Raw genomic sequence first — 27,407 nt, 5'->3', positions numbered from 1 at the left:
TGTACTATATTGGCCAACCCACTCACTCTAACCATGGTCTGACCCCTCTCACCTGCAGACCTTTAGCCCTGCAGGGGGACATGTACGGATTCCGGGGAAGCATACGTGTGCACTGCCCACTTCAGCACTCGCATAAGTGACAGGACGCATTTGGCCTTAAGTATCATGTAGAACATTTATATATCCTCTAAAGAGCTTGGAAATTTTAATCATAGTGGATACCGCTCAAATCCCTTTTCCATCCACAAAAACCTGCCTTGACTTTTCATCTCCAGTGCTATTTATACAGCTGTAAAGCTAGTAGTAAGATAAATCAAAACCAAACAGAATGTGGATGTATAATTGTATTCTAGAGGGAGTGAGATACGTGACTCACAGTCAACTGCAATGGTAGTTGCAGATTAGGAATGCCTCTTTTCAGCTATTCTAAATTGATCCTGTCTAACTGCAATTATTATACATGAGATATTGCAATAAGTAAAATGTCTCCTTTACAAATTTGTAATGTGATGAACAGGTAAAGATGATTTCTGCTTCAGGAAAAAAACACTGGGCACTCACTGCCCTGGACTCAGTTTACTTGAGCTACACAGGAGATGGAAGGCCAAATGTCCTGGCTGGGCAATATACCAAATAATTTAGAGGATAAGTGAGCCTAACAAGGAAAGAGAGGCTCCTTCCTAAACTTTTCAAAGAGATTTCAAGGATATTCAATTTAAAAGATCCACTAACACGCAGTTCAGGTTGCAACCTTCCCCTTTGTGCATATATAAATGAGACCTTTTCATTACATTAACACATAACACTGCATAATGTGGCATATTTGATCACTGAAGACATATAGGCCAACTATGGCATATGTAGGTATAAAAATGATGGCTTATATATATATAAGTCAACTGTCTTCTAGGTTTCAGTGGAGCTCCATGTGGGTGAAGGGGTTTGCCCGCACAGAGCTTCTTAACATACTAGGACCTTTTTGCTCAGTATTATATGATAACATAATGAAAGAGTAATCATAAGGTATGAGTGTAGTATAAGAATCTATACTGAACAGAACAAAAGTCTAGAATGAAGATGTGACACAGGACAGCTTTCTTTGCTCCCTTCACACTGAATTTCCTAGCTTTTGCGAGTTTTAAACTGAGATGATCTACTTGGATTTTTCTACATAGAGTCAATTGTTCAATTAAAGTATCTATTATTACATCTCATTAACATTAGGGCATGATCCTATGAGATGTCGAGCATACTCAACTCATACTGAAATCCCAATGAAGTCCACAGGTATTTGGTATTTCTCAGAAGCCAACCAATCATTTTAATTCAGTAGAGATATCTTTCATAGAACTTTTACGTGTTATCAAATAAATTCATACAATAAATGTATAAAGAGCACTAACAATGCAAAACGAACATACAGGATTTCTTAGTTCAAATTACCATTTTTACTTATGTAATAGCCACACTCATACATTTTAAAAAGCTTCACCTTTTAATATACATTATATATAACAAGGTTTGAGGCAGCAAATAAATATTGAATGCAAAAACCAAAATGTTTACCTTCTGAATTTTACAAAACAAAACAGTTCTACATTTGGATATGGTTTAAGTATTTAATAATTTTAGAATGCTTCATCCCAAGACCAAATCCATATTATATATTTTCCCCAAATAGCCTACTACTGTAGTGTGAGCAATTATCAGGGAAACATTCTGCAACTATTAGGAATTAACACAAGGGGTCGCCAGTTAGTCATGATCCTTAAGTAAGGGATGCAGAAACTCAAACTGTATGAAGTATAAAAGTGAAGTGCAACTTTTGTTACTAATATAAAGAGGATGTATGTACCTGAAGATACAACAGAAGTGCTTTTAAATAAATGTCAATGAATCAAGCAAGCATAACACACTATTTCCACAAAAGAGAAATTAGCAAGTAAAATGAATGAAAAACAACACTGTATAAGATATCATCAATTTCTTAACCAAATATAAGCCTGCTTAACAAACAGTGAAATAGCAGATGGAAGAGAAAATTAATACAGATCTGAATTTGCAAGTTTACATGGAGAAACTCTACAGTTTGCAAAAAGTCAGTAATTATAGAACTATACCCAACCTACATTTGGATAGTTACCTGTTTAATGGTGAAGTCATTAATAAGATGATGATTGTGTTCATTCAAGTTGCAGTGCAGGGTTACACAGTCACTGTGAAATAGCAGGTCCTGTAAAGTGCTCACCCGCTGCAGTCCAAGAGCACGTTCAACGCCATCTGAGAGGTATGGGTCGTAAAAAAGAACACTAAAGCCAAAGGCCTTTGCACGTAGTGCTACTGCTTGCCCAACACGTCCTAGAATGACACAGACATACAAACAAAAGAGAATGATTCTGGTAGGAATTGGCATATTTGTATAATTTATGTTACACAACATGTATGTGGTGCTGTAAACTTACATGGGATTTTACAAAACATAGGAAAGAGACATCCCATGTCCTATTAGAAATGCTCATTACATAGCTTTATATTTAAGGATTGGTTTATGCCATCCCTGACCAAAACAAAGCTACAAGACTGCTCCATAAATATAAACAAAATGGCAAGCTGTAATGCCAAAAGCTGGAATGTATGGGATCTATAGGAACCTGGATCTGCTTAACAGGTGGCACCATTTGCTGGACGTGCTGATGACAAATCACTGATGTTCCGGACTGTTCCCTGCAGTGCATTTGTTGCCATGCCAGTCCCAGGATATGAGAGAGACAAGGTGGGTGAGGTAATACCCGAAGAAGAGCTCTGTGTAGCTCGAAAGCTTGTCTCTCTCTCACCAACAGAAGATGGTCCAATAAAAGATATTCCCTCACCCACCTTATCCCAGCAAAGTACTCATTTTTGCCCATGTCTGCACAGTCAGTTCTAATAAAAAGTTGTTAAGTGAACGTTTGCAATCTGAGTTAATACGAAATAATTTCTTTAAAGTTCCCTCTCTGCCTGAATTTATGACACTACACATCAAGCTGTGGCAACACGATTATTTCAAAAACAGTTCAATACTGAAAACATTCACATTCTTGTGATTGCGATTAGCAGATGAGTCTACCCTCCCAACTTGTGTTCAGTTTATGCAGTCTTTAAAATTCTTTCAGCTCATCTGCCCCTGCCCCCGCTCCTGCCCCAGCCCCACATGCACTTTCTGAGATGGTACTTTCCACTTTTACATCCTTCTTGATGATGGACTTATTCCGTAATGCCTACAAGAAACCTGCCATAGGTCTTTTATTTGTTCATTATCGATATAGCTAAACCATAAACAAAGGAGCTCCATCATAACATGCACTAGTCCTGTTGAGTAGCTGCAGTGATAATCTTGTTTAGTATCTGTACTGCATAGTGTCTAGAAGCCTCACTGTGGTAGACAGTGTACACTCATCTATAATGAAAAGACAGTCCCTAGCCTAAAATAAATCTAATCTAAATAATACAATCTACCATATTGCCTTAGTTTTTCCTCATTTACCCTTTCTTACTCGTATTACTTCCTTAAGTCCTGTTTTAAATTGGTTGGAGGAAAGGATCCCACACTGCATGTGTACTGGGAGGTCCTTATCTCACTTATTTTAACACACCGATAAGTAATATAAATCAAGGTCACGGGACTGGCATGTGCTGTGTGAAGAGAGTTTGGGAATACGAATGTTTTGAAGAAATACAACTATTTGTGCTGTACTGTACTTTATACTCCGCTATCAGGCTTGTGGAGAATTTGAGACATAAGGATATTTCAGAAGTATCAGAATCACTAGACTCACCAGGAAAGCCAACGCTCAGCCTTAAAAATATCAACAGAAAGTTTTGTTTTGTAACATCTGTGTCTATTCAAAATGCAACAGAATAAGATAGGAAAATCCCATGTCTTTCCAACTGTGTTTTAAGGGATTTCCCAGTGTTCTTCAGTTTCTTTTTGAATAAACACAAGAAGTCACAAAAGGAGGTCTCTTCTTGACCATTTAAACCTGAACACAGTAATTCTGGAGTGCCTGGTGATGGATACATTTAGAATATGGTTGCATCTGACGAAGTGGGTATTCACCCATGAAAGCTCATGCTCCAATACGTCTGTTAGTCTATAAGGTGCCACAGGACTCTTTGCTGCTTTTACAGATCCAGACTAACACAGCTACTCCTCTGATACATTTAGAATACTGAGCAGTCAGTCAATATCACTGGTACTGTTTGCTTTTCCCTGGGGATTTCTACTTAAGACAAAGTCTTCAAAATACATTGAAATAAAAGACTGTGTATACTAGTTGTTTGCTTTTGAGGATCTGTTTATAATGCTTAATATGCAGCAAGGGAGATTTAGGTTGGATATTAGGAAAAACTTTCTAACTACATGGGCAATTCAGCTCTGGAATAGGTTTCCAAGGGAGGTTGTGAAATCACAATCATTGGAGGCTTTTCAGAACAGGTTGGACAAGCACCAGTCAGCAATGAGCTAGGTTTACTTGTTCCTGCCACAGCCCACGGAGCTGGACTTGATGACTTCTTGAGGTCCCTTCCAGCCTTCTTAGAAAATATGAAATATCGAAAACTTTCTAGTATAATTAAAAGATTTTCAAGATTCAGGACCTATATAGCTCAAGTGTACATCAGGGTTTGCAACTAAGGGGTGATTTCAGACTCCCAGTTACTGTTAAATGATAATTGAAGCAGTAACCAGATTGGCTTTCTATTAATCCAAGTACTTCTATGCTCATCTTCAAGAATATCTAAATGCTTTTACCATCTGCAGCTGGTCAGGAGGTTGTGACCTGTTCTTTCAGATACAAGCCTGGCTACTGTTATCCATGCCTTTGTCACCTCAAGATTAGACTATTTTAACATTCTATATGGGGCTACATCTTAAAACCATTCAGAGACTGAAGCTGATGCAGAATGTAGCACCTCACTTATTAAGTGGGATATCGCATGCACACACACAATAATATAGTGTATATTATATGACAATATATACGAATACTCTGGAATCTGCAATGATTGCCAGTTGGTCTCTAGGTAAAGTAACAAAGAAATAAGGTAACACAGAAAGCTTGAAATAAAGTGGTATTATTTATGTAGCATTCAAAGGATGCTACACACTTTCTAATGATACAGAGAAACAAACCCAGGCCTGAGAAAATTACAGTCTGAACAAACAACAAGCAGATGAGAAATGGAATGCAAGAGAAGCATATGATTGAGCACACAGTGTTGTTCAGTAAACTTTTTGCTTGTTTTACTTCTCTCATTATTGCCACAAGCTAAGGCAGGATGGAGACTGATTAATAGGCCTTGTGGAAGAAGTGAGTTTAGAAGAGGGATATGAAGATGAGCAGCAGGAGGCTTAGCAGATCAAGAGGGAGTGAGGGTGTCAGAAGTAGGGAGTTTGTATGAAAGAAGGCACAGAGAAAAGAGTGGGTGAAGGAAATGAAAAGGCCAGTGAGTGATGCACCTTGGCCAGACCAGAGGGTGTGGAAGTGATTGGTTTGGGCTTTGGAAGGACTGACTATGTGGAGAGCCAAAAGGCAGGCAGGAGCTAGTCTTAGACCTCTTTGGAAGTGAGAATAAGGAGGGGCATTTCTTGTGAAGAAGGCAAGAAGTAGTCAGTGAAAGGATGTTAAGAGACCCCGGACATGGTTCATGTGGCAGACACGTATTATCCATACAGGACAACTCTGGAAGGATTGAAGGTTGAGCTAAGATGATGATAGTTAGGGTGACCAGAGGTCCCAATTTTATAGGGACAGTCCAGATATTCAGGGCTTTGTCTTATATAAGCGCCTATCATCCCTCACCCCCCTGTCCTGATTTTTCACACTTGCTAGCTGATCACCCTAATGATAGTGGAAATATATAGCAGTGGTTGAGGCCAAGGATGAACATGGACAAAAGTGGAGAAGACATTTTGGAGACGTAGAGAGAAAATTCAGCAGGATTTAGCAATGGCATCAAGGTGGCATGGAAGTAGAAGTTGGGACTAATTTATTTTACGTGTGCAGCATTTTCTATAACAGCCTTTCATGAGTCAGCAGTTAGGATGACAACACATTTCAGTAATAAACTGAAACAAAACCAAAACTGAGACAAAACCAACTAGGACTGGAACTGACAGCTATGATAAGTGGCATGTTCTGCAGAACACAGGGTACCCCAAGGCCAATATGCTGATGAACAAGATTGCAAATATATTTTAATCTAAAACTCGTGACAGATAACTCTCAAGAATCATAGAAATGTAGAGCTGGAAGGAACCTTGACAGGTCATCAAATCCAGACCTCTGCATTGAGGCAGGACCAAGTAAACTTAGACCATCCCTTGCAGGTGTTTGTCCAACCTGTTGTTTTTTTTTTTAACCCCAATTATGAGGATTCCACAACCTCCGCTGGAAGCCTAGTCAAGAACTTAACTATCTTTATAGTGAGATTTTCCTAATATCTAACTTAAATCATCTTTACTGCAGATTAAGCCATTTACTTCTTGTCCTACCTTCAGTGGACATGTAAAACAATTGATCAGTGTTCTCTTTATAAAAGCCTGCAACATATTTGAAGACTTATATCCCCCCTCTATTTTCTTTTCTCAAGACTGAACACACCCAGTTTTTTTTAAACTTTTCCTCTCAAGTCAAATTTCCTAAACCTTTTTATCATTTTTGTTGCTCTCCTCTCCCAAATTTGTCCACATCCTTCCTGAAGTGTGGTGCCCAGAACAGGACATGGTACTGCAGCTGAAGCCTCACCAGTGCCAAGCAGAGCAGGATAATTCCTCCCATGTCTTACATATGATGCTTCTGTTAACACCCCTGAATGATATTAGCCTTTGTCGCAACTGCATCACATTGTTGACTCAAATTCGTGATCTACTATAACCCCCAGATCCTTTTCAGCAGTATTACATCTAGCCAGTTATTCCTCATTTTGTAGTTGCATATTTAATATTTCCTTCCTCAGTCTAGTACTTTGCACTTGTTTTCAATGAATTTCATCTTGTTGATTTCAGACCAATTTTCTAATTTGTCAAGGTCACTTTGAATTCTAATCCTATCCTACGAAGAGCTTGCAACCCCTCCCATCTTTGTGTCATCTGCACTTTTTATAAACATACTCTGTACTCCATTATCCAATTCACTAATGAAAATATTTTATGAATCTTGCAGGACCTTTTCTGGTATGTTAAAGATAACTGTAGGAGGGAGAAATATGGGAAAAGTAGTAATGCTGAAATAAGCCCAAATGGAGTATTGGACAGCAAGTTAAATAGGATTATGCAACATAATACGGCACCAAATAAGGCTAATCTGATTTTGGGATAATTAGGCGGAGGCCTCATGATGGAACAGGGAAGTGATACTCCCTCTTTATATGATTCTGCAGCACCTGTGTGTTGATTCTCAGAAAGATGTAGAGAAATTCAGGGTAGAACAACAACAAAATTAGATAAGTTGTTGGATGGACTGCCTAGGTGGAAATATTAAGTGATGATTTAGGAGGGGGAACAAAGTAACCACCTATAAATATTTGAAAGTTATAAACACCAAGGATGGAGAAGTACTATTCACCATGATACAATGGAGTATGATTAGAAGTAATGGGATGAAATTAAGAAGAGAAAGATTAAAACTATCAGGAGAAAACTATTAGATTTTGAAGTAGTCTTCTAAAGTAAACAAAGGAAGCCCCATGAGTTGGGGACATTTATTATTTTTATTTAGCACCGGTATTACTTATTCAGCATACAAGCTTGGACAAAGCGAAAATATTCTGCAAGGAGCAATCCTACTCTGCAGGGGATGGCTTACATGACTCATCTTTTCCATCTTCAATTTCCACAATTTTATCACGATGGATAAAAAAAATGGAATCAACTGTCTACTCAGAGTCAACATACCTAATCCAATAATGCCCAAGGTCTCCCCTCTAATCCTGGCAGCTCCAGAAGCAACTTCCCGAATCTGCTCAACACTCTGTACTCTTGTGCCTTCTCGCAAGGCCTGGTGAAGCCAGGTGGTTCGCCTGTAAAGGTTCAGGATGTGGCACATTGTAGAATCTGCTGTCTCTTCTACTGATGCGGCTGGCACATTACATACTGCAATTCCTGAAAGGAAAAGGTTATACATTTACTGAGTATGTCACACACTCTTTTTCCCTCACTCAAAAGTCACCCTAGACTTTAGAAATTATTCTAGAGTCAAGGATAGTGTAGATTTACAAACATTTACAATAGATATTTTCACATGCTGTTTGTATGAATATCATGGCTTGAACGATAGTGGCAGGACTTGTTGAAATACATAATTTAAGTATGCAAATAGCTGGTTTTGGAATTCATCACTATTTAATATGTTTTAAACTTTACAGGAGTAATGAAGAGACTCACTAAAAAAATTCAAAAAGGAAAGTTGCAAAAAGGATACTGTCTGGTAGTTCAGTCTCCAAAACCACTATTAACAGAAACATATTTATGAAATTTCAAAAGTTTTCACAAAAACAAAATCATCTCTGTGCAAATAGTGCAGCATTTGGCTAATGCATGACAGCACGCAAGAGCAGCTATGTAATCTATTTCCATTATCAAACCTATTTGTTAAATGAATGATTTTTTTTTTGAGGTGGCTAGTTAAATGGAAATTAAAAGGTACAGTTCCAAAAGTGAAATGCCTGCAAGCAGCAGGGAAACTTTGTAAAAACACCATATTAAAAGCTCAACTAAATGTATACCCCAAATTAAAAAAATAGCAAGGGGACTAAAAAACCTGCCACCGTGAATAAAGAGTAAACAAAGTGGTTAGAGGCAAAAAGACATCCTTTAAAATTGGAAGTGAAATCCTACTGAGGAAAATAGAAGGGAGCATAAACTCTGGCAAGTCAAGTGTAAAAGTATAATTAGGCAGGGCAAAAAGCAATTTGAAGAGCAACTAGCCAAAGACTCAAAAACTAACAGCAATTTTTTAAGTACATCAGAAACAGGAATCCTGCCAACCAATCAATGGGGCCACTGGACAATCAAGGTGCTAAAGGAGCACTCAAGGTAAATATGACCATTGTGGAGAAGCTAAATGAATTCTTTGCATTAGTCTTCACGGCAGGGGATGCGAGGAAGATTTCCACACCTGAGCCATTCATTTTAGGTGACAAATCTGAGGAACTGTCCCAGACTGAGGTGTCATTAGAGGAGGTTTTGGAACAAATTGATAAATTCATCAGTAATAAGTCACCAGGACCAGACAATATTCACCAAAGAGTTTTGAAGGAACTCAAATATGAAACTGCAGCGCTATTAACCAACTGTGGTGTGTAAATCAGCTTCTGTACCAGATGAGGAGAATATCTAATGTGACACCAATTTTAAAAAAAGGCTCCAGAAGCAATCCTGGCAATTATAGGCTGGTAAGTCTAACTTCATTACCTTGCAAACTGGTTGACTCTATTGTAAAGAACAGAATGATCAGATACATACATGAACACGATTTGCTGGGGAAGAATCAACATGGCTTTTGTAAAGTGAAATCACTTCTCACCAATTTATAAAAATTCTTTGAGGGGGTCAAACAAACATGTGGACAGGTGTGATCCAGTTTATATAGTGTACTTGGACTTTCAGAAAGCTTTTGACAAGGTCCCTCATCAAAGGCTCTTAAGCAAATAAAGCTGTCATGAGATAAGAGGGAAGATCTTCTCATGGATCAGTAACTAATTAAAAAAAAAAAAGGTAGGGAACAAAGGGTCGGAATACACGGTCAGTTTTCAGACTGGAGAAAGAGGTAAATAGTGATGTCCCCCAGGGATCCATACTGGGACCACTGATATTCAACATATTCATCAATGATCTGGAAGAAGGGGTAAACAGTGAGGTAGCAAAATCTGCAGATAATACAAAACTATTCAAGCAAGTTAAGTCCAAAGCAGACTGCAAAAAGTTACAAATGGATCTCACAAAACTGGTTGACTAGCAACAAAATGGCAGAAGAAATTCAATGTTGATAAATGCAAAATAATGCATACTGGAAAACATAATCCCAAATATACATAGAAAATGATTTGAGTCATTGTGGATAGTTTTCTGAAAACGTCCGCTCAATAGGCAGCGGCAGTCAAAAAAAGCTAATAGAATATTAGAACCATTAGGAAAAGGATAGATAAGACAGAAAATATCATAATACCAGTATATAAATCCATGGTATGCCCAAACCTGGAATACTTCATGCAGTTCTATGGAGGAGAGATTAAAAAGACTGGGACTTTTCAACTTGGACAAGAGACAACTAAGATGGGCTATGATAGTGGTCTATACAGTTGTGAACTGTGAGGAGAAAGCAAATAAGGGAGTGTTATTTACTCCTTCACATAACAAAAGCAAGGGGTCACTCCATGAAATTAGTAAGCAGCAGGTTTAAAACAAACAAAAGGAAGTACTTATTCACACAATGCACAATCAACCTGTGAACTCGTTGCTAGTGGATGTTGTGAAGGCCAAAACTATAATGGAGTTCAAAAAAGAATTAGATATATTCATGGCGGATAGGTGCATTAACAGCTATTAGCCAAGTTGGTCACGGATGCAACCCCATGCTCTGGGTGTCCCTAGCCTCTCATTGCCAGAAGCTGGGAATGGGTGACAGGGGATGGATCTCCTGATGATTACCTGCTCTGTTCATTCCCTCTGGGGCACCTGGCATTGGCCACTGTCGGAAGACAGGATACTGGGCTAGGTGGGCCATTGGTCTGACCCATATAGCCGTTCTTATGTTCTTTTCATATTGAAAAATCCATACTAAGGCCTGATCTTACAAATAGTTATGCCCATGAGTAGTCTCATTAAGCTCAATGGGACTAATTCGTGTGTAAGTGTATGGAGGACCAGGACAGTATGTTTATTTATGGCTTCTCAATATATTTTTGCTGGAGATATTTTATTAGCTATATAACATGGACATCATGCTATATGTTTATATTAGCCAAAGCAAGGTCAAGACATATGCCTTGCACTGGCAACAAAAGAGGTGAGGTTTGTGCTGGTTCTTAGAGTTAAACTGCATTAGTTAGACTCATAGAAGGTTCGGGTTGGAAGAGACCTCAGGAGGTCATCTAGTCCAACCCCCTGCCCCAAGCAGGACCAACCCCAACTAACAATTAAATCATCCCAGCCAGGGCTTTGCCCAGCCCTGTTATACAAGAAAGCTTTGTTTATATAAACTAATGAAGATCTCAAATGGTTTTAGAAATATTAGTGAAAGCTCACCAGGCCCTTCTGGGGCAAGTATGATTATATCCCCTTCATACATGGGTAAAGTGAGAGACAGAAAAGAACAGCTTACTCAAGACTGAACAACTAGTCAGTGGAATTGCTGTGAACAGAAACAGGAGCCCTGACCCTCAGTCCCCAAGCTAACCAGTAAAGACACACCCTACCTAAATCTTCATATAGAGGTGCTGAGTCTGCTCCTACAAGGCGTTTGAAGATAATAGGAGTTTATGGTGCTAAGCACTTGGCAATAGCTGGTCTGTAGTGAGCAGCGCATGGAGGCAAGAAGGTGAGAGAAAGCAAGAGAGAGACTCCTGCTGACTTAAACAGAAGTCGGTTTGGGCACCAGAGATTGAGTCCAAAATCCTTTGTAGTCAATGGCAGTTATTCCCAAAAATGGAATAGACCCCAAGTGAGTTGGTTTTGCCACTATGGACACATTTGCCACCTTGCAAGAGTTTTCCGGACAATAATTTCCTTGCAGTACTCAATATATGCTTCATAGTTAAGAAAATAACTTTTTTTCCTGAAATAACCCTAGCGAATGTTGTTTACTTTAAAAACCTTTTGTCCTGCTTAAATGTTGCCTCTTCTCAGCTACTTCCATGTACTGTATATAGGGTGACCAGACAGCAAGTGTGAAAAATCGGACACGGGGGGGGGGGGGGGTATTAGGAGCCTATATAAGAAAAAGCACGAAATATCGGGACTGTCTCTATAAAAACAAGACATCTGGTCACCCTAACTGTTTGCTCCCTTTCTATTTACCAGCTGTGACTCCTGACAAAATTTGTGTTCAGACGGCTGATGATTCCTGTTACACATTTCAATGGAGATGAATAAGTACTTTTTTTTCAGCAACTACTAGGGTATTTTTCACTGTAGATATTTGTACATAAATAAAAATTAAATAAGCTGCTTCAACTAACAAAGGAGGCAGCTGACCATTCACTTTGGCTTGAGGGAATAATGACAACCTAGCTTTAATATTATGAACTTCACATCTTATGAAGCAAGAGAGACAGAACAGTATTGTCTTCAATAACAGGAACAATGTCACTAATTTGATAAATTATCTCAAACCCTATTTATCTACAGTGTGAATCCAAATTTCTTTATTCTGCTGGCTTGCAGGGCCGCCCAGAGGATTCCGGGGACCCGGGGTCTTCGGCGGTGGGGGGCCCTTCCGTTCCACCGGCTGCCAAAGTGCCCCGAAGACCCGCGGCGGGCCCCCCGCCGCCGAATTACCGCCGAAGCGGGACCCGCCGCCGAAGTGCAGCCCGGTCTTGGGAGGCGGGGGGCCCCGCTGCGGGTCTTCGGGGCACTTCGGCGGAGGGTCCCGGAACGGAAGGGCCCCCCGCCGCCGAATTACCGCCGAAGACCGGGCTGCGCTTCGGCGGCGGGTCCAGCTCCGTCTTCGGCGGTAATTTGCCAGCGAGGGGTCCTTCCGCCCCGGAGCGCAAGGACCCCCCGCCGGCGAAGACCGGGAGCAGAAGAAGCTCCTGCGCCCGGCCGCGCAAGAGTTTGCCGGGCCCCCCGGAGCGAGTGACGGACCCCGCTCCAGGGCCCCCGAAAAACTCTGGTGGGGGCCCCTGTGGGGTTCGGGGCCTGGGGCAAATTGCCCCTCTTGCCCCCCCCTCTGGGCGGCCCTGCTGGCTTGCACCTTTATTGACTTTTGAGATCAATAAAAAAATAGCACAACTATTTTTCCTCTCAGTGCTGTGCGGAATCATCTGCTGAGTCACTCCTCTTAGATTTACTAAGATAAAACAGCTTCCTTTGCTGGCATATCATTCTTGGCATCCTGCTAGCACAAACTGGAGTATGAATCCCAACATTGTAAAAGAAAGAGGCAAAATGAGTTCCCTTGTTTAACTGGAGGGTAAAATTACGTTAAACCTATCATATTAAATGGCTTTATTTGGTTATACAAGAAAAAAGTGCCCTTTTCATGGAACAAAAATACAAATTGCATGGGACAATATTAAAATTCATAAATACATATTTTAATGCCCACTGTCTACCAAACACTGCTTTCTACAGAGTTAGAAATGTTTCATTACATGTCTGAAGAAAGAAACAAGGAACTACCACTCACCTTTCAGCTTGTTGGAGCTTTCCTTGCTCATCGTACAGTTGTCCCTAGAAGGCTGTAGGGAGAAGGGTCACGTAACCTTTCACCTAAGTTCTAGTTTCTTTTTTCCCTTCTCCCACCTCTAAACAGTTTACTACGTATAGGCAGCCAAAATAAGGAGCAGCAGCAGCAGGAGAACAAGAAGAAGGAGAAAGTGGACAAGCACAAGACTTACCATCGAGGAAAAAGGGTATCGCCTTCCCACGTACTGAGAAAACAGTACTGTATTATTATTAGAGGAGTGGGGGCAGAATAGTTTCTGTGATTTCTTCTACACACTTCCTCCCCCCCCCCACTGAGCTCAGTGGTCTGGTCTGGTCTGGTCTACACACACACACACACAAAGCCCAAGACTAGCTGGCTTCAGCCAAAGCCCCAGCCCTATTTGCCTTCTATAGGCTCGTTCCTACCTCCCTGATTACATCATCTCCTCTCAGGTTTTTCTCAGCACAATAAGCAGCAACTCTCAAGCTCATGGAAAAAGTCAGATTTTCAACTTTTTCCATGGGAAACTCTTGGTTCCACTTTTTTTTGTGAAATACACATCAATCAAAAATGAGAGCATGAAAAGAATGCAGCTGTAATCATATCTACAAAAACATTTTCTTCTAAAGTGAAAAAAATTCTCATGTGATCTCCACTAAGTAGGCTTCTGATAAAATACCTGGCATTTACAATAGATTCTTCTGAATATTGTTGCTACTACCACAAGACCTACTTCCACAGCACATTTCATCAGCAGATGAAAGTGGTCTACAAACAGTAATTAACTCTCACATCACCTTTATGAGATATGTATTATTTATACCAGTTCGGCAGAGGGGGAACTGAGTGACAGGTAGGTTAAGTGATTTTGCAAGTAATGGTAAGTTAGTAGTTGAATCCCAGTCACTAGCTCTAGCCAGATGGAGCTTAAAAAAAAAAAAAAAAAAAAAATCAGACTTTCAACTTGCATCCAGTTTTTACTGACTAAAAAGCAAAACCGACAGTCAATTCATTGGGAGGGGACAATTTTATTCATTAAAGACAGGCATGGGTCAATACCCTGGATCCTAATTGTATAGCTTAAATGAGTCTAATTAGAGCCTCAGACCTGAACGCTTAGAAATGCTGCAATTTAGCTTTTAGATCTGAATCACAACACTCCCAAAGTCTGGGATGTTCAAGTTTGGACAGTTACAGAGATAGGTTTGAATTGTGAACTTGCAATCCAGCAAGGATGCCTGCCTGCATGTTCAGATCATATTCTTGCCTGGAGTCCCATTTGCTTCAGTAGGATTCTGCACAAGTAGAAACTTTTGCAGGACTGGGGTCTTAATTGTGAACCCAGAGTTAGGGTTTGGACCTAGTATTTTGCTTCAGGCCCACCTCTATGATGCAAGTTTACAAACGAACATGTCTGTGTTCATCACAATGCATGTGTCTAACCTTGTTAATGTCAACTGGAGTTCAAGGTAGGCACCAAAGGGAGAACAGCCCCCTAAATGTCTTCAGATCTAACCTGCTCCTGAAGCATTTGTCACACTAGAAAAAAATCTATTGTATCTATGCCTAACGTGTAAAAAATAGAAGCCAAGGAAACTGGTGTTGGGTGGCTCACCCTTATTTACTATCAAACAATCCAGTACTACAACCACTTACTACTTCAGTGGGACTGACACTGCAATAAGTACTATACTGGATAGTAACGTTTGCAGGACCTAGTCAAAAGAGACAGGAAGAAAATCTTCAGGTAATTTGTTCCCAGTTTATTCAGAAAAACTGAAGAAATAACCTGGAAACTTGTAATTTGAGAATACAGGTTTTTGTTTTTGACTGTTGTGAATCAAATAACAGCTCAAATCAGATTGCAGTTTTGAATAATGGGAGAGTGAAGATCCTCTCCCCAAAATTCTCCAGTGGTTTTAGTTTTTTTTCCCCATGTAATTACAATTGATTCTTTGATAAAACTGATATGCCTGATTTGTCTACCAGGAAAAGCTTCTGAACTGGATCTTACAGACCAAACACAGGTACTAGATCATAGGTAATGTTTCATTTTATTTTTAGTATGCCATAATACTGACAGAATTATACATTGTGACTGGATTACAGTCTGTAGCAATTTAAACAAACAGACAGAAAGTCTCCTGTTTACTGTTTTTAAAAAAAGTCTGCTCTTAGTCTTGAAACATGCCTTGAATAGGCAGACTGTCATCCTGTCACAAATCCATTATCAGTTAATTAACTAATGCTAATATCATCGTAATGATTTTTGAATACTTTGATGAGAAAATTATACAGCTTGTATATTATGTTAGCACAAATTATACAGCAAATGTTGATGCAAAGACTTAGATGCTATCACATTTCTGGAGGAAACTATAACATGTTCAAATAAAACAGTCTCTTTAATAATCATACCTAAATCCCCAGCAGATTTGATGTCAATGTTATCAAAACCACTGCCAATTCGGACAATTATTCGAAGTGCTTTGAATTTCTCCAGGTCTTCTCGTGTTAAAGTGATAGTGTGATACATCAGTGCACCCACTGCTTCATTTAGTACCTAGAATTTAAAAAAAAATAAAAATAAAAAAAAAAGAACAAACCTTGCTTTATGAAATCTGATTTTTTTCCTTTTCACTGCATTTGGGTTTCATCATGTATTAAAATTTGGCAGGTCTGAAGGACTCTGTAATAATTACAAAAAATCAGTTTTATTTTTAAAAAATTTTCTACAAATATTTTCAAGCATCTTGGTAGCCATGTCTTTTTTCATTATAAAATTCTGCAAAAGGGATATGCTCATTAGGAGTCCTAGTAATTTTGATGGTACATCCAAGTACTTTCAGGATTGCAAACCAATACAAGCACACAATTTGAAGCCTCGCAGGACACAGGTTGGACACCACTGAATTATATCTGGGCCTGTTCAGGTTACTGTCTGGCATTGAGGGAGATGGGGGGGAGGGGCTGGGAAACTGTGTGAGACATTCTTTATGGAACAAGCGGCCTTTTGTTTAAACCAGTGAGCTCTGTGCATGTGTGTATTTATTTACCAGCCATGCGGTGATAGCATCAATGTAACAAACAGGTGTACAAGTGACTAATCTTTTTGTATTTTATTTTTAAAGTTCAGGACTCTCCTAGAGCTACGGGCAACTTGGCAGATGGTGATCTCCGGTAACTGTATATTATTTCACACTAACTTACTTTCTTGATGATGTTAGCACTCTTTGCACTTAGTATGCCATAAGATTAAAATAAACCATTAAAAATCATGATTAAGGAGGAAAATATTGAGCTCTCAAAAAGCAAACTAGAGAACTCTGAATTTAGACAAAGAACTCCTGTGTTAATGTTAGTTATTAAAACGATTCCTGGTTGTTGAATTTCACCTGAATAAAGCTCATCTGAAGTGCATTACAAACCGTACTGTTACTAATGCAAAAAGACTAGTTACTAAGGAAGGGACTTATACTTTGAGAATACATGTAGAAAATACATTTAGTGAAGGAGCTCACCCATTACTGAAGTTACTTAGATTCATAGAAAGAAGGCTAAAAGGTTGCAAATTGCACTAAAAACAAAAAGACATGGGTTTTCTACTTTTATATATAAAATATGTAAAAGATGAAATTATAACACAAAATAAACACAGAAGCTTTAACAAAAAAACCCAAAACTTTTAGAAAAATCAGCCATGCTGTATAGAACTGACTAACTTAACTAGAGCATGCATGCCAACATAGATCTGTAAAGTACCATTGGGACTACGGTGATGGGTGAATTAGAAATAGATTAGTATAGCACAGCATATTATAGTATAAAGAATGTTCTGCATTTTTTCAGCACTTCCTGTAAAGGGGTTTCTGTACACTGTAATGTTCAGCTAAAGAAAATGAAGCTTATTCTAGGTACTGTAACATGCAGCACTAATAGTCAAAGGCAAACTGATGTAATTTTATTACAAAAACATCAGCTAGTGTCAATTTCAGTAAGATAGATAGCTATAAAATAGAAAGCTGGAATTTCACATAAGCTCAAATGTGGCAGCCAGAGTATTTTCTCTCTTGCTCTCTAACATGGGCTTTTTTTAATTCCCTAAACTAGAAATGTGTAAAAATAGCATGGTTCCAGAAATGAAAGTGGATATAAAAAATGAAATGGCCCAAATGGTACCAATTAAGTATATGTCCATCTGCAGTCATTCTTGCTTCCATAGATATTTTATCCTGCCACTGTGATTTTTCAAATAGAAAGGGTTTGTTATATAAGGTCAAGTATAGGACCTTTGTTATCTGCCCTCTATTATAGGTCAGTATTTATTTATTTATTTCCCTTTCGTGGCTGACACACCAATTTACCTCCATTAGAAGCTGTAGCAAACTGCCTGCTTCAAAGTCATTGTGACATTCCTCTTTGGACTGGCTCATACGGTTTGCAATCAGAACTGGGCAGCCTGGTCTTTCAGCTCCTCCTCCTCTTCCCCACAATGACTGCCCCAGTATCAAAATGTATTAAGTCCTCACAGGCCCTAACAGAAACTGTGCCACAGATGTGATGGACATTTATGTTTTAAGAAGAGCTTTTCAAATACTGACTTGAGTGCTGTCACAAAGTGTGACTCCCAGTCAGGGCCCTGCACCCCCAATTCCTGCGATTCACCGTGACTCTCAGCCAGCCAGTAAAATGGAAGGTTTATTAGACGACAGAAACACAGTCCCAAACAGAGCTTGTAGGTACAACCAGGACCACTCAATCAAGTCCCCAGAGGGGTAGGGAGCTTATCCCTCAGCTTTGGGGTTCCCTCCGTTTCCAGCCAGCTCAAAACTAAAACCCCTCCAGCAGTCTCCTCCAACCACTGCCCCCGGCTCCTCCCCCAGCCTTTGTTCAGTTCAGGTTACATGCTCAGGTATCCTCACCCTGGTATCCCATCACCAATGCAGACAGTCTCAATAAAACTCCCACGCAACATTCCCAGGTCAATTCATCCCACTCCCTACTCCGTCACACTGACTACTTAGGGCTACAATTCCTCTTCGTTTTCCTAATTATTTGTAATTCTACTTTAGCACTGAACTATCACAGCCATTCTGGGTAACATCAGCTGTTCACCACCATAAGAGCTTTCCTTTGTAATTTATACAAAAATCTAACAGCCTTAGCATAACGTGCTAAAGGCCTCAAATAACCAGGTTGGGAGCAACATTCAGGATGTAATGTAAACCTCAGCCCTTATTTTTCTTTTTCTGGTGCTCATATATTGCTGGATTCTGCTCAGAGGCCTGATTCAAACCCTACCGTAGTCAGCAGAAAGATTCCCACTGGCTTCAATGGGCTTTGGGTCAGACCCAGTGCACAGAGTGAGAATACAATTCGCGAGGGCTCATCAGATAACCCAGAACTTCATTTGAGCCATATTACAGGGATAAGACAAATACCTTTTTTTGGTTGCAATTTTGCAATGTTTTTTCAAAATGATGATTTTATTCTTTTTGAGATATAAACTAATATTAAAAATACTGTTAAAGCATCACTAGAGAGTAATGCATTTCACTTGGTCCTACAGCCAGTAACCATGCTAAAGCAGCATTCCAAGACTGATGTGATATTGACAGTATAGCTTTCAGTGGACACCACAGGTTTCACAAAGAAAGAAGAAAAAAAAAAGGAAGATTTACATTTTTAATATGTAGAGTGCTCCAGATCTTGCCCTGGTTATTTGTGGCATCAGCATATTTATTCTACAGTTATTTGATTTGGGTATTTGTTATTTGTAGATTGCATTTAATTCAAAATTTATGATCAGCAATCTGTAACATACAGCAAGACAACAACAAAACATGTAAGGCAACTGTAATGGCCAGCAGAGTGACCTCACCGCACATTAAGTGGCGGAAGCCGTTTTCTGGTTTGCTGGAAGAGGTGTGCGCCCCTTTAAGGGCTAGAGAGTCAGGGAGTGACTTTTTGCTACAGCTGCAGACCAGCTCAGTGTGGGGATGCTGCAGCTGCATGGATCTACTTAGTCCCTCCCCCAAGGTGACCGGAAAAAGCGGGGTGTGTGGGGGGACTATATAGGTCCACGCAGCTGCAAGAAAAGCCCTCTTGTACCTGGACCAGGCAGAGCAGCACCCACCCTCCCATGCTTGGAAGCGGTGAAATACCAGGTTTGGTTAGGATCCACAGAGGGCAATGCACTAGTCCTTCCTTTTTCAGGGGGGAGGGGGCTGGGAAAAAATTCCCCCCTCACCATTAGTTTGGGCAAGTGGAAGTGTGTGTGTGGGGCGGGGGGTTCGCCTTCCACACAGCAGGTTTGGGGGGTGGGGGGGGACTTAGTTGGGTGAATATGAAACAGGAATAGGCTATGATGTCACAACTCACTATGTAAACATGGACAGATGTCCAGTGCAGGTACTCCATAGGGACGGAATACAGGGATGAGATCAAATGAATTGGTAAAGGATTTAAAGGAGGTATTCTTTAAAGGAACAGAAACGGGGTGGTGGTGTTCAGGGCTCCTATGATTAGTACAGCAGGGAGCCAATCCCACCCTTTATATTCCTCCCTTAATCGGGGGAGGGCGGTGGGGAAGAGGAATGGAGCTGCAGGTTGGCTGGGGACCATGATGACAAAGGGGGATGGCTGACGGAAGCCCCCGGGGTGTTTATTGAAATGATGATGGAATCACCTGCACTGTACCCTTTTATCTGCCGGGTACTCCCAGATACTGAAGAATAAAGTTGCGGCCTAATTAAACCACATCCAGCGTCTCCTGCCCTTCTTCCAGTATATCTGGACAATGGCACAATAGCGCTGAATAAACTTAACATGACAAAAACTATCAAGCAGCACTACCCATGCAAGCAGGACCTTGCTTACCAAAATTACCAAAAAGCCTGTTAGTTTGTGTGGCCTTTTTATGGTTTCAGTTTCCCAATAAAAAGCTAACATCTGCATGGTGATTTCAAATATAGATCTCTGCAGTGTGTTTCACTGCCAATAATCCACTTGCGCAATGGTATAACTTTATGCTGTAAGGACCTAAACTAATGCTCACTGACTTCTGTTGATTAGTTGATTAGCACTACCTTAGGCCCTAAAAATTGTTACATTTAATTCAGACTATATGCACATATATACACCCCTGCACAACACACGTTATGTTATACAGAACATTAAAAAAAGCCTGCCTTTATGCTCTCATGTTTACAATATAGTAAAGACTTAAAATTTCTATTTTTATGGTAGCTTTTTAAAAAACAAAATAAAACAAAAAACCCACCAAAACATTTTGCCTAAATTAAACAGGGCTGGCCTTACCATGAGGTGAACTGAGGCAGCCACCTCAGGTGCCAGACTGTATGTGGGGAGGGGGGGGGCACCACTAGGACCCAGAGTGTAGAAAATTGTGTCTGCTGCTGGTGCATATGTATTCTCTCTGCTCTAGATGCACAGAGATGGGGGAGTGCTGTGCTGGAGGAAGGAGGGCACAAGAGACATAGCAGGCAGGCAGGAGAAAAGGTGAGAGGGAATAACAGAAAGCAGCAGGAGCTGCAGGGACAGAGAGGAGGAGGAGCTTCTTATGTACCTCTCTAGCACCCCCAGGAGCCTGGACTGATTAACACCAACTTCTCAGGGAGCTTCCTGTTTCCTGCTGCTTCCCTGAACCCACTTGAGGAGAACAGGCAGTCAACTGAAGTAGTAGGAGTCAGTTAGGCCTTTAAGACGCTGATATCTTCCCTCACTCAGGCCCTGCTACCACCCTGCTTATTTGTCCCCTTCAATTGAGTGTGGAGAGCCACTACAGCTGGCACAGAACAGCAGTTATGAGTGAAAGAAGAAAATGCCCCTCTGGGGCAGCATTCAGAAAAAGAAAGAAAAGCTTCCTTTGCTTTCTATCTCGGCAGGAAAGAGCTCTCCTGAGATACATATACACAAATGTTCACAGTGAGCCTTCCAGCCCCAGTGAGGATGTGAATGGTGAGGAGATGCCTGATCTTCCAGTTAGTCAGAGTGCAAGTGACCTGGCAGCTACTGCAGCATCCATATCTCCATCTCAAATGGATGTAACCATGCGCGTTCCTGAAGAAAAGTGTAGATCAAAGAAGAGTGTGGTGGAGGTGCAAGAAACAGCTGCTGCTGCTGAGTTTAGTTCCTTAAGTACTGCATGGGCCATAGCAAGTGAAAAACTTCATGTTCCCCAAAGACAATGAAAATAGAAGTTTCCATCCAACACATTACTGGTGTGAAATCCTCAGTGGTGACAAAGTGGAGAGGCAAGGGCTTATGTACTCAAAAACCCAGAATGCTGCATACTATTTTTGTTGCAAACTCTTCCAGTCTAATGTTCCAGCCACATTGGGTTCTACAGGAACAAAGGACTGGAAAAATCTGGCATGCCATGAGATGGCAGCATATCACCAGAGAGCATTCCATAGGTGGAAAGAGCTTGAGGTGAGACTAAGGTTAAAGGCCACCATAGATGATCAGCATCAAGAGAAGATTGCATCAGAGTCTCTTTACTAGCAAAATGTTCTGAAAAGGCTCACTGCCATTGTGAGAATGCTTGCTACCCAAAACCTAGCACTGCGTGGCACTTCAGATCGGCTGTATGTGCCAAACAATGGAAACTTCCTTAAAATTGTGGAGCTCATGGCGGAGTTTGATGCTGTACTCCAGGAGCATCTAAGAAGAGTCACCACCCAAGAAATATACACACCCCACTACCTTGGAAAAACAATTCAAAATGAGATCATACAGTTACTGGCAACAAAAGGCAAACAGAAGACTGTGGCAGATCTGAAGTCAGCAAGATATTACTCTGTTATTCTGGACTGCACACTTGACATCAGCCATATGGAACAAATGACTTTAATGGTGCCTTTTGTAACAACAACAGAACCTAGTGAAAATGTCCCTGCAATGGTGACTGTCAAAGAGCATTTCTAGAATTTATTGACATTTGTCATACCAGCTCCTGTAGTATCATTAACGTGCTTCTTAAAAAGCTGGAAGATATGGGAATTGCGATAGCTGACATGAGAGGTCAGGGCTACGATAATGGTGCCAACGTGAGAGGAAAAAACAGAGAAGTGCAGATGTGTATCTGAGAGTTAAACCCTCGAGCTTTATTTGTCCCATGCAGTTCTCATTCATTGAACTTGGTGGGCAATGATGCACCATCAGCTTCTAGTGAGGCTACTGAATTTTTAAATGTAATTTGATTACGAGGCACAGGATAATCCCATAAGAGACTTCAAACAACAATTCAAAGTTGAATTCTTTAACCAGGTGTTAGATTATGCAGTTCAGTCAGTTGAAGACCATTTCATGCAGCTCAAGGAACACAGCAGTATATTTGGGATGTTGTATGATATTCCATAACTCCTCACTATACCTGAAGAAGATCTACACCAGCAATGCAGGGCACTAGAGACAGTGTTGACACACGATGACCTGCGTAATACTGATGCAAGTGATTTAGGTGATGAACTGAAAGCCCTTTCAAGGTAGATTTTAGCAGGATCAACTCCAAAGGCTGTTCTGGAATATATGTGCACAAATAAGATGACCACTCTCTTTCCAAATGCTTTTGTTGCTCTGTGCATACTTCTAACACTTCCTGTAACAGTTGCCAGTGGAGAATGCAGCTTCTCCAAGCTGAAATTAACAAAAACACATCTATGCTCCACAATGACACAGGAGAAGCAGGTCGGCCTTGCAACCATCTCAATAGAGCGTGAGCTGGCCCAGACTGTGGAGCTTCAGCAGGAAGCAGTTCAAATCTTTGCAACCAAGAAGGCACAGAAAGCACCACTTTGATTATTCAAACAGATAGAAATACCAGTGTTTACTATGCGGACAAGAAAAGTTACATTTGCTGTTCAGGCGTTTGAAAGTTAAGTGTTACTTAAAATTTTTGAACAAGGTATTTAAAGTTGTTAGTTCTCCTTTATTGGTGTAGGTAGCAGAGCAGTACCATGAGAGGAGTAGAACAGGAAGGCGGCAGAATTGAGACCTTTCAAAGTTCTGGCGCAAGTAAGGGGGCATGGGGGCGTCAGTTAAGCTCCCCGCCTCAGGTGCCAAAATGTTGTGGGCCGGCGCTGAAATTAAACCAGTGCTTCAATCCCAGAAATAACTGACAGTCCATGCAACTGCTTTATCACTGTAGTCAATCTTAGATCACAGTCTCTTGGTACACTTTTCCCTTAGTGTTTAAAATAAAAAAAGCCCTCAGTTTTTAAGGAAAGTTCTTTTCAGGCTACATAGTTTCTATGCATGGATTCACTTGTGTTTTCTATTAATAAATCTAGAATCACTGAACATTTAAACTCAGTCCATTAGAAATGCAAGCTGGATTGAAACCATCTTCACTGGAAGATTCATTATGCCATGAATGTCACTGACAATAACATATCAACACAATAAGCATGGTCTTAAAAAATAAAATAAAAAATAAACAGATGCAGGAAAAAATCACCATAATAATCACAAACATTTTTGAAGCACAAGTGATCCATCGCTAGTATGGTATTGAAAGGAGCAGTGAGATGCTTGTTGATAACCAACTACATTACAGACTCTAAACTGTGTGCAAGATTGATAAATTGCTTCTTGGGCATGGCAACACTTTAAGAGTTTTGACTTTTTACACTGGCAGCCTGCCCTGGTGCACAGTGTTTCACAAGATCTGCAGTGTTAGCACATGCAAATGTGACTGCGGCTGGAATTTAGGGGTCACTTGCTGTTGAGATGCACCACGTAACACCTAATCTGACTAGACTTACTAAACTGTTAAAAAAAACTTTCATTAAAGGCCTGATCCAAAGCCCAATGAAGTTAATTTAATGGCTCCCATGAACTTCAGTGGGCTCTGGATCAGATCCAAGGTGAAAATCCACCCAGCAATATAGATAGCGGTTATGGAAGATCCCCAATACAGCAAAATCAGAGGTTCCACTTTGGTACAGATATGGAGACTGACTCCAACCAAGCCCTCCCTGTGGGTTGGAGGGTTGTTTCCACCCCCCTAAAGTATTTTCTTACCCTTAAGGTGCCAAAGGGCTCATTTCCCTTTGAAGGACTAACATAAAACATTTAAACATGTCAGGTTTGACAATAAATCCACTCTTCCTTCTCATTTTTAAAAATGATTAGGCTTTGTTTGCTAATTTCTAAAGTATTTATGGTTTGAAGAAGGGCCAGCTACCACTCGGCTCATATTCTTCTAATTATTAATCCTGCAGTAAAATTATACTACAGTATCTGTGATATCAAAGTAAACAACAATGATGTTATAAATGCAAGATTATGGCTTCAATGTAGAATCAAAGCGAAGAAGCTGGCGGTGGAGTAAAATGCTTTTATTCATAAACAAATATAAGATAAAGAGCAAATCAAAGAAAAATCAGGTATCAGGTCCTCAAGGAATCCATCTCAAAGCACTTGGAGGAGAGGGAGGTGATCAGGAACAGTCAACATGGATTCATCAAGGGCAAGTCATTCCTGACCAACCGGATTGCCTTCTATGATGAGATAACTGGCTCTGTGGCTATGGGGAAAGTGGTGCATGTGATATATCTTGACTTTAGCAAAGCTTTTGATACGGTCTCCCACAGTATTCTTGCCAGCAAGTTAAAGAAGTATGAATTGGATGAATGGACTATAAGGTGGATAGAAAGCTGGCTAGATTGTCGGGCTCAACGGGTAGTGATCAATGGCTCAACGTCTAGTTGGCAGCCTGTATCAGGCGGAGTGCCCCAGGGGTCAGTCCTGGGGCTGGTTTTGTTCAACATCTTTATTAATGATCTGGATGATGGGGTGGATTGCACCCTCTGCAAGTTCACGGATGGCACTAAGGGGGGAGAGGGGGCATAAGATACCATGGAGGGTAGGGATAGGGGGTCCAGAGTGACATACACAAATTGGAGGATTGGGACAAAAGAAATCTGATGAGGTTCAACAAGGACAAGTGCAGAGTCCTGCACTTAGGACGGAAGAATCCCATGCACTGCTACAGGTGGAGGACCGACTGGCTAAGCAGATCTGCAGAAAAGGACCTGGAGATTACAGTGAATGAGAAGCTGCACATGAGTTAGCTGCGTGCCCTTGTTGCCAAGAAGGCTAACAGCATATTGGACTGCATTAGTAGGAGCCTTGCCAGCAGATCAAAGGAAGTGATTATTCCCCTCTATTCGGCACTGGTGAGGCCACATCTGGAGTATTGCAGAAGGGATGTGGACAAATTGGAGCAAGTCCAGCAGAGGGCAACGAAAATGATCAGGGTGGTGAGGGATATGACTTATGAGGAGAGGCTGAGGGAACTGGGCTTATTTAGTCTGTGGAAGAGAAGAGTGAGGGGGGATTTGATAGCAGCCTTTGTCTATCTGAAGGTGGGTGCAAAAGAGGATGGAGCTCGGCTGTTCTCAGTGGTGGCAGATGACAGAACAAGGAGCAATAGTCTCAAGTTGCAGTGGGGGAGGTCTAGGTTGGATATTATGAAAAACTATTTCACTAGGAGGGTGGTGAAGCCCTGGAATGGGTTACCTAGGGAGGTGGTGGAATCTCCACCCTTAGAGGTTTCTAAAACCCGGCTTGACAAAGTCCTGGCTGGGATGATTTAGTTGGGGTTGGTCCTACTTTGAGCAGGGGGTTGGATGAGATGACCTCCTGAGGTCTCCGCGTACCCTAATCTTCTATGATACAACAGAATAGTACTTGCAACTTCTAGTTTTTTATTGTATATTATTTAAATGTTTGCTCCACTATGAAAGCTCTCCTTTGGGATAATTTTAGCTCAACTCAAAAGAAATCTTTTTTTTTTTAATTTCTACATTGAAAACAATTATTACATATTTCTGAAGCCTATAAAAATGGAATTCAACTGAATGTTAACCTTTTAAACCTCTTGAGCTTTTAAATTAAACCAAAAATATGGAAATGTAACATTTGGTAAGTGACTTTATTTTGTGTTTTTGACCGCAGCAGTGAGATGCAACAGTTGCTTTCTAATTGAATTCAGCAAGATTTTGATGCTTGAATTGTATGCTATGTGATGTAATAAAAGTCTCCTTTCCAAGGGAGCATGGAACTCTTATTAACTTTACTGTGAATTATATGCTTACATTATAAGGAAAACCAGAGGTGATTTGGTTATTTGATTTTCAGCATAGCAGTCCAGTGAGTCAAAAAATCCAATATTTAGTAGCCTATATAGGTAGCAAGACATATGATAATGCATAGTTAAAAGAAAGTGAGGAAGTCTATGCAGTTTGAACTGAACCCTGAACCCCAGTCCAGAATATAAATGTTGTTTTGACGATATAATAAATCAGTCCTTACTGCTGCCCTCCCACCTTCCCTTCTGTGGCCTGAAAATTTGTAGGCGTGACTTAGGGTACGTCCAGACTACCCGCCAAATCGGCGGGTAGCGATCGATTTTGCGAGGATCGATATATCGCGTCTCATCTAGACGCGATATATCGATCCCCGAACGCGCTCCCGTCGACTCCGGAACTCCACCGGAGCGAGTGGCGGTAGCGGAGTCGACGGGGGAGCCGTGGACGTCGATCCCGAGCGGTGAGGACGGGAGGTAAGTCGGGATAAGATACTTCGACTTCAGCTACGGTATTCCCGTAGCTGAAGTTGCGTATTTTACCTCGACACTGCCCCCCAGTGTGGACCAGGCCTTAATTTCCGTCTCTTTATGCTTGGCCTAGATTGTTTTTCTAGTTTCATATCTCACATGCTCGGAGGGCTTCCCTTTGGCACTACAAAAAGCACTCTGAGCTGTAGACTGTAACACAGTGATTGGGAAGCTCAAGAACAGTAAGAAAGTTGAACTCAGGGAGCTCTAGGCACCACAAAAGCACTAGGGATCGGCATGACTCTGTAATTCTTTCCACGGGTACAAAAGACAAATAGTGAAAGCGGATGGTAAGAGAGGACTCAGAGGTAAGAGAGGACTCATGTATGCCAGAAAAGGGGTATTACTGGCAAACA

At 40.8% G+C, this 27,407-nt stretch overlaps 1 protein-coding gene across 14 annotated transcripts in view; it reads right to left on the bottom strand.

Moving 5' to 3' along the window:
* Positions 1-27,407, bottom strand: part of CTBP1 (C-terminal binding protein 1) — a 274,979-nt gene that overhangs the window by 14,618 nt on the left and 232,954 nt on the right. For all 14 annotated transcript variants that reach the window (XM_039541229.1, XM_039541239.1, XM_039541233.1 and 11 more), the window contains 3 exons: positions 15,825-15,969; positions 7,934-8,140; positions 2,144-2,358 (listed from right to left, as the gene is read on the bottom strand). In XM_039541229.1, the coding sequence (XP_039397163.1) occupies positions 2,144-2,358; positions 7,934-8,140; positions 15,825-15,969 (567 nt within the window). The remainder of the gene's footprint in view (positions 1-2,143; positions 2,359-7,933; positions 8,141-15,824; positions 15,970-27,407) is intronic.

The sequence above is a fragment of the Mauremys reevesii genome, linkage group 5, assembly GCF_016161935.1.
Source record: "Mauremys reevesii isolate NIE-2019 linkage group 5, ASM1616193v1, whole genome shotgun sequence".
In the NCBI taxonomy this organism is placed as follows: domain Eukaryota; kingdom Metazoa; phylum Chordata; order Testudines; family Geoemydidae; genus Mauremys; species Mauremys reevesii.
Note: the sequence above shows the minus strand (reverse complement) of the source record. Positions and strands in the feature narration are given on the sequence as shown.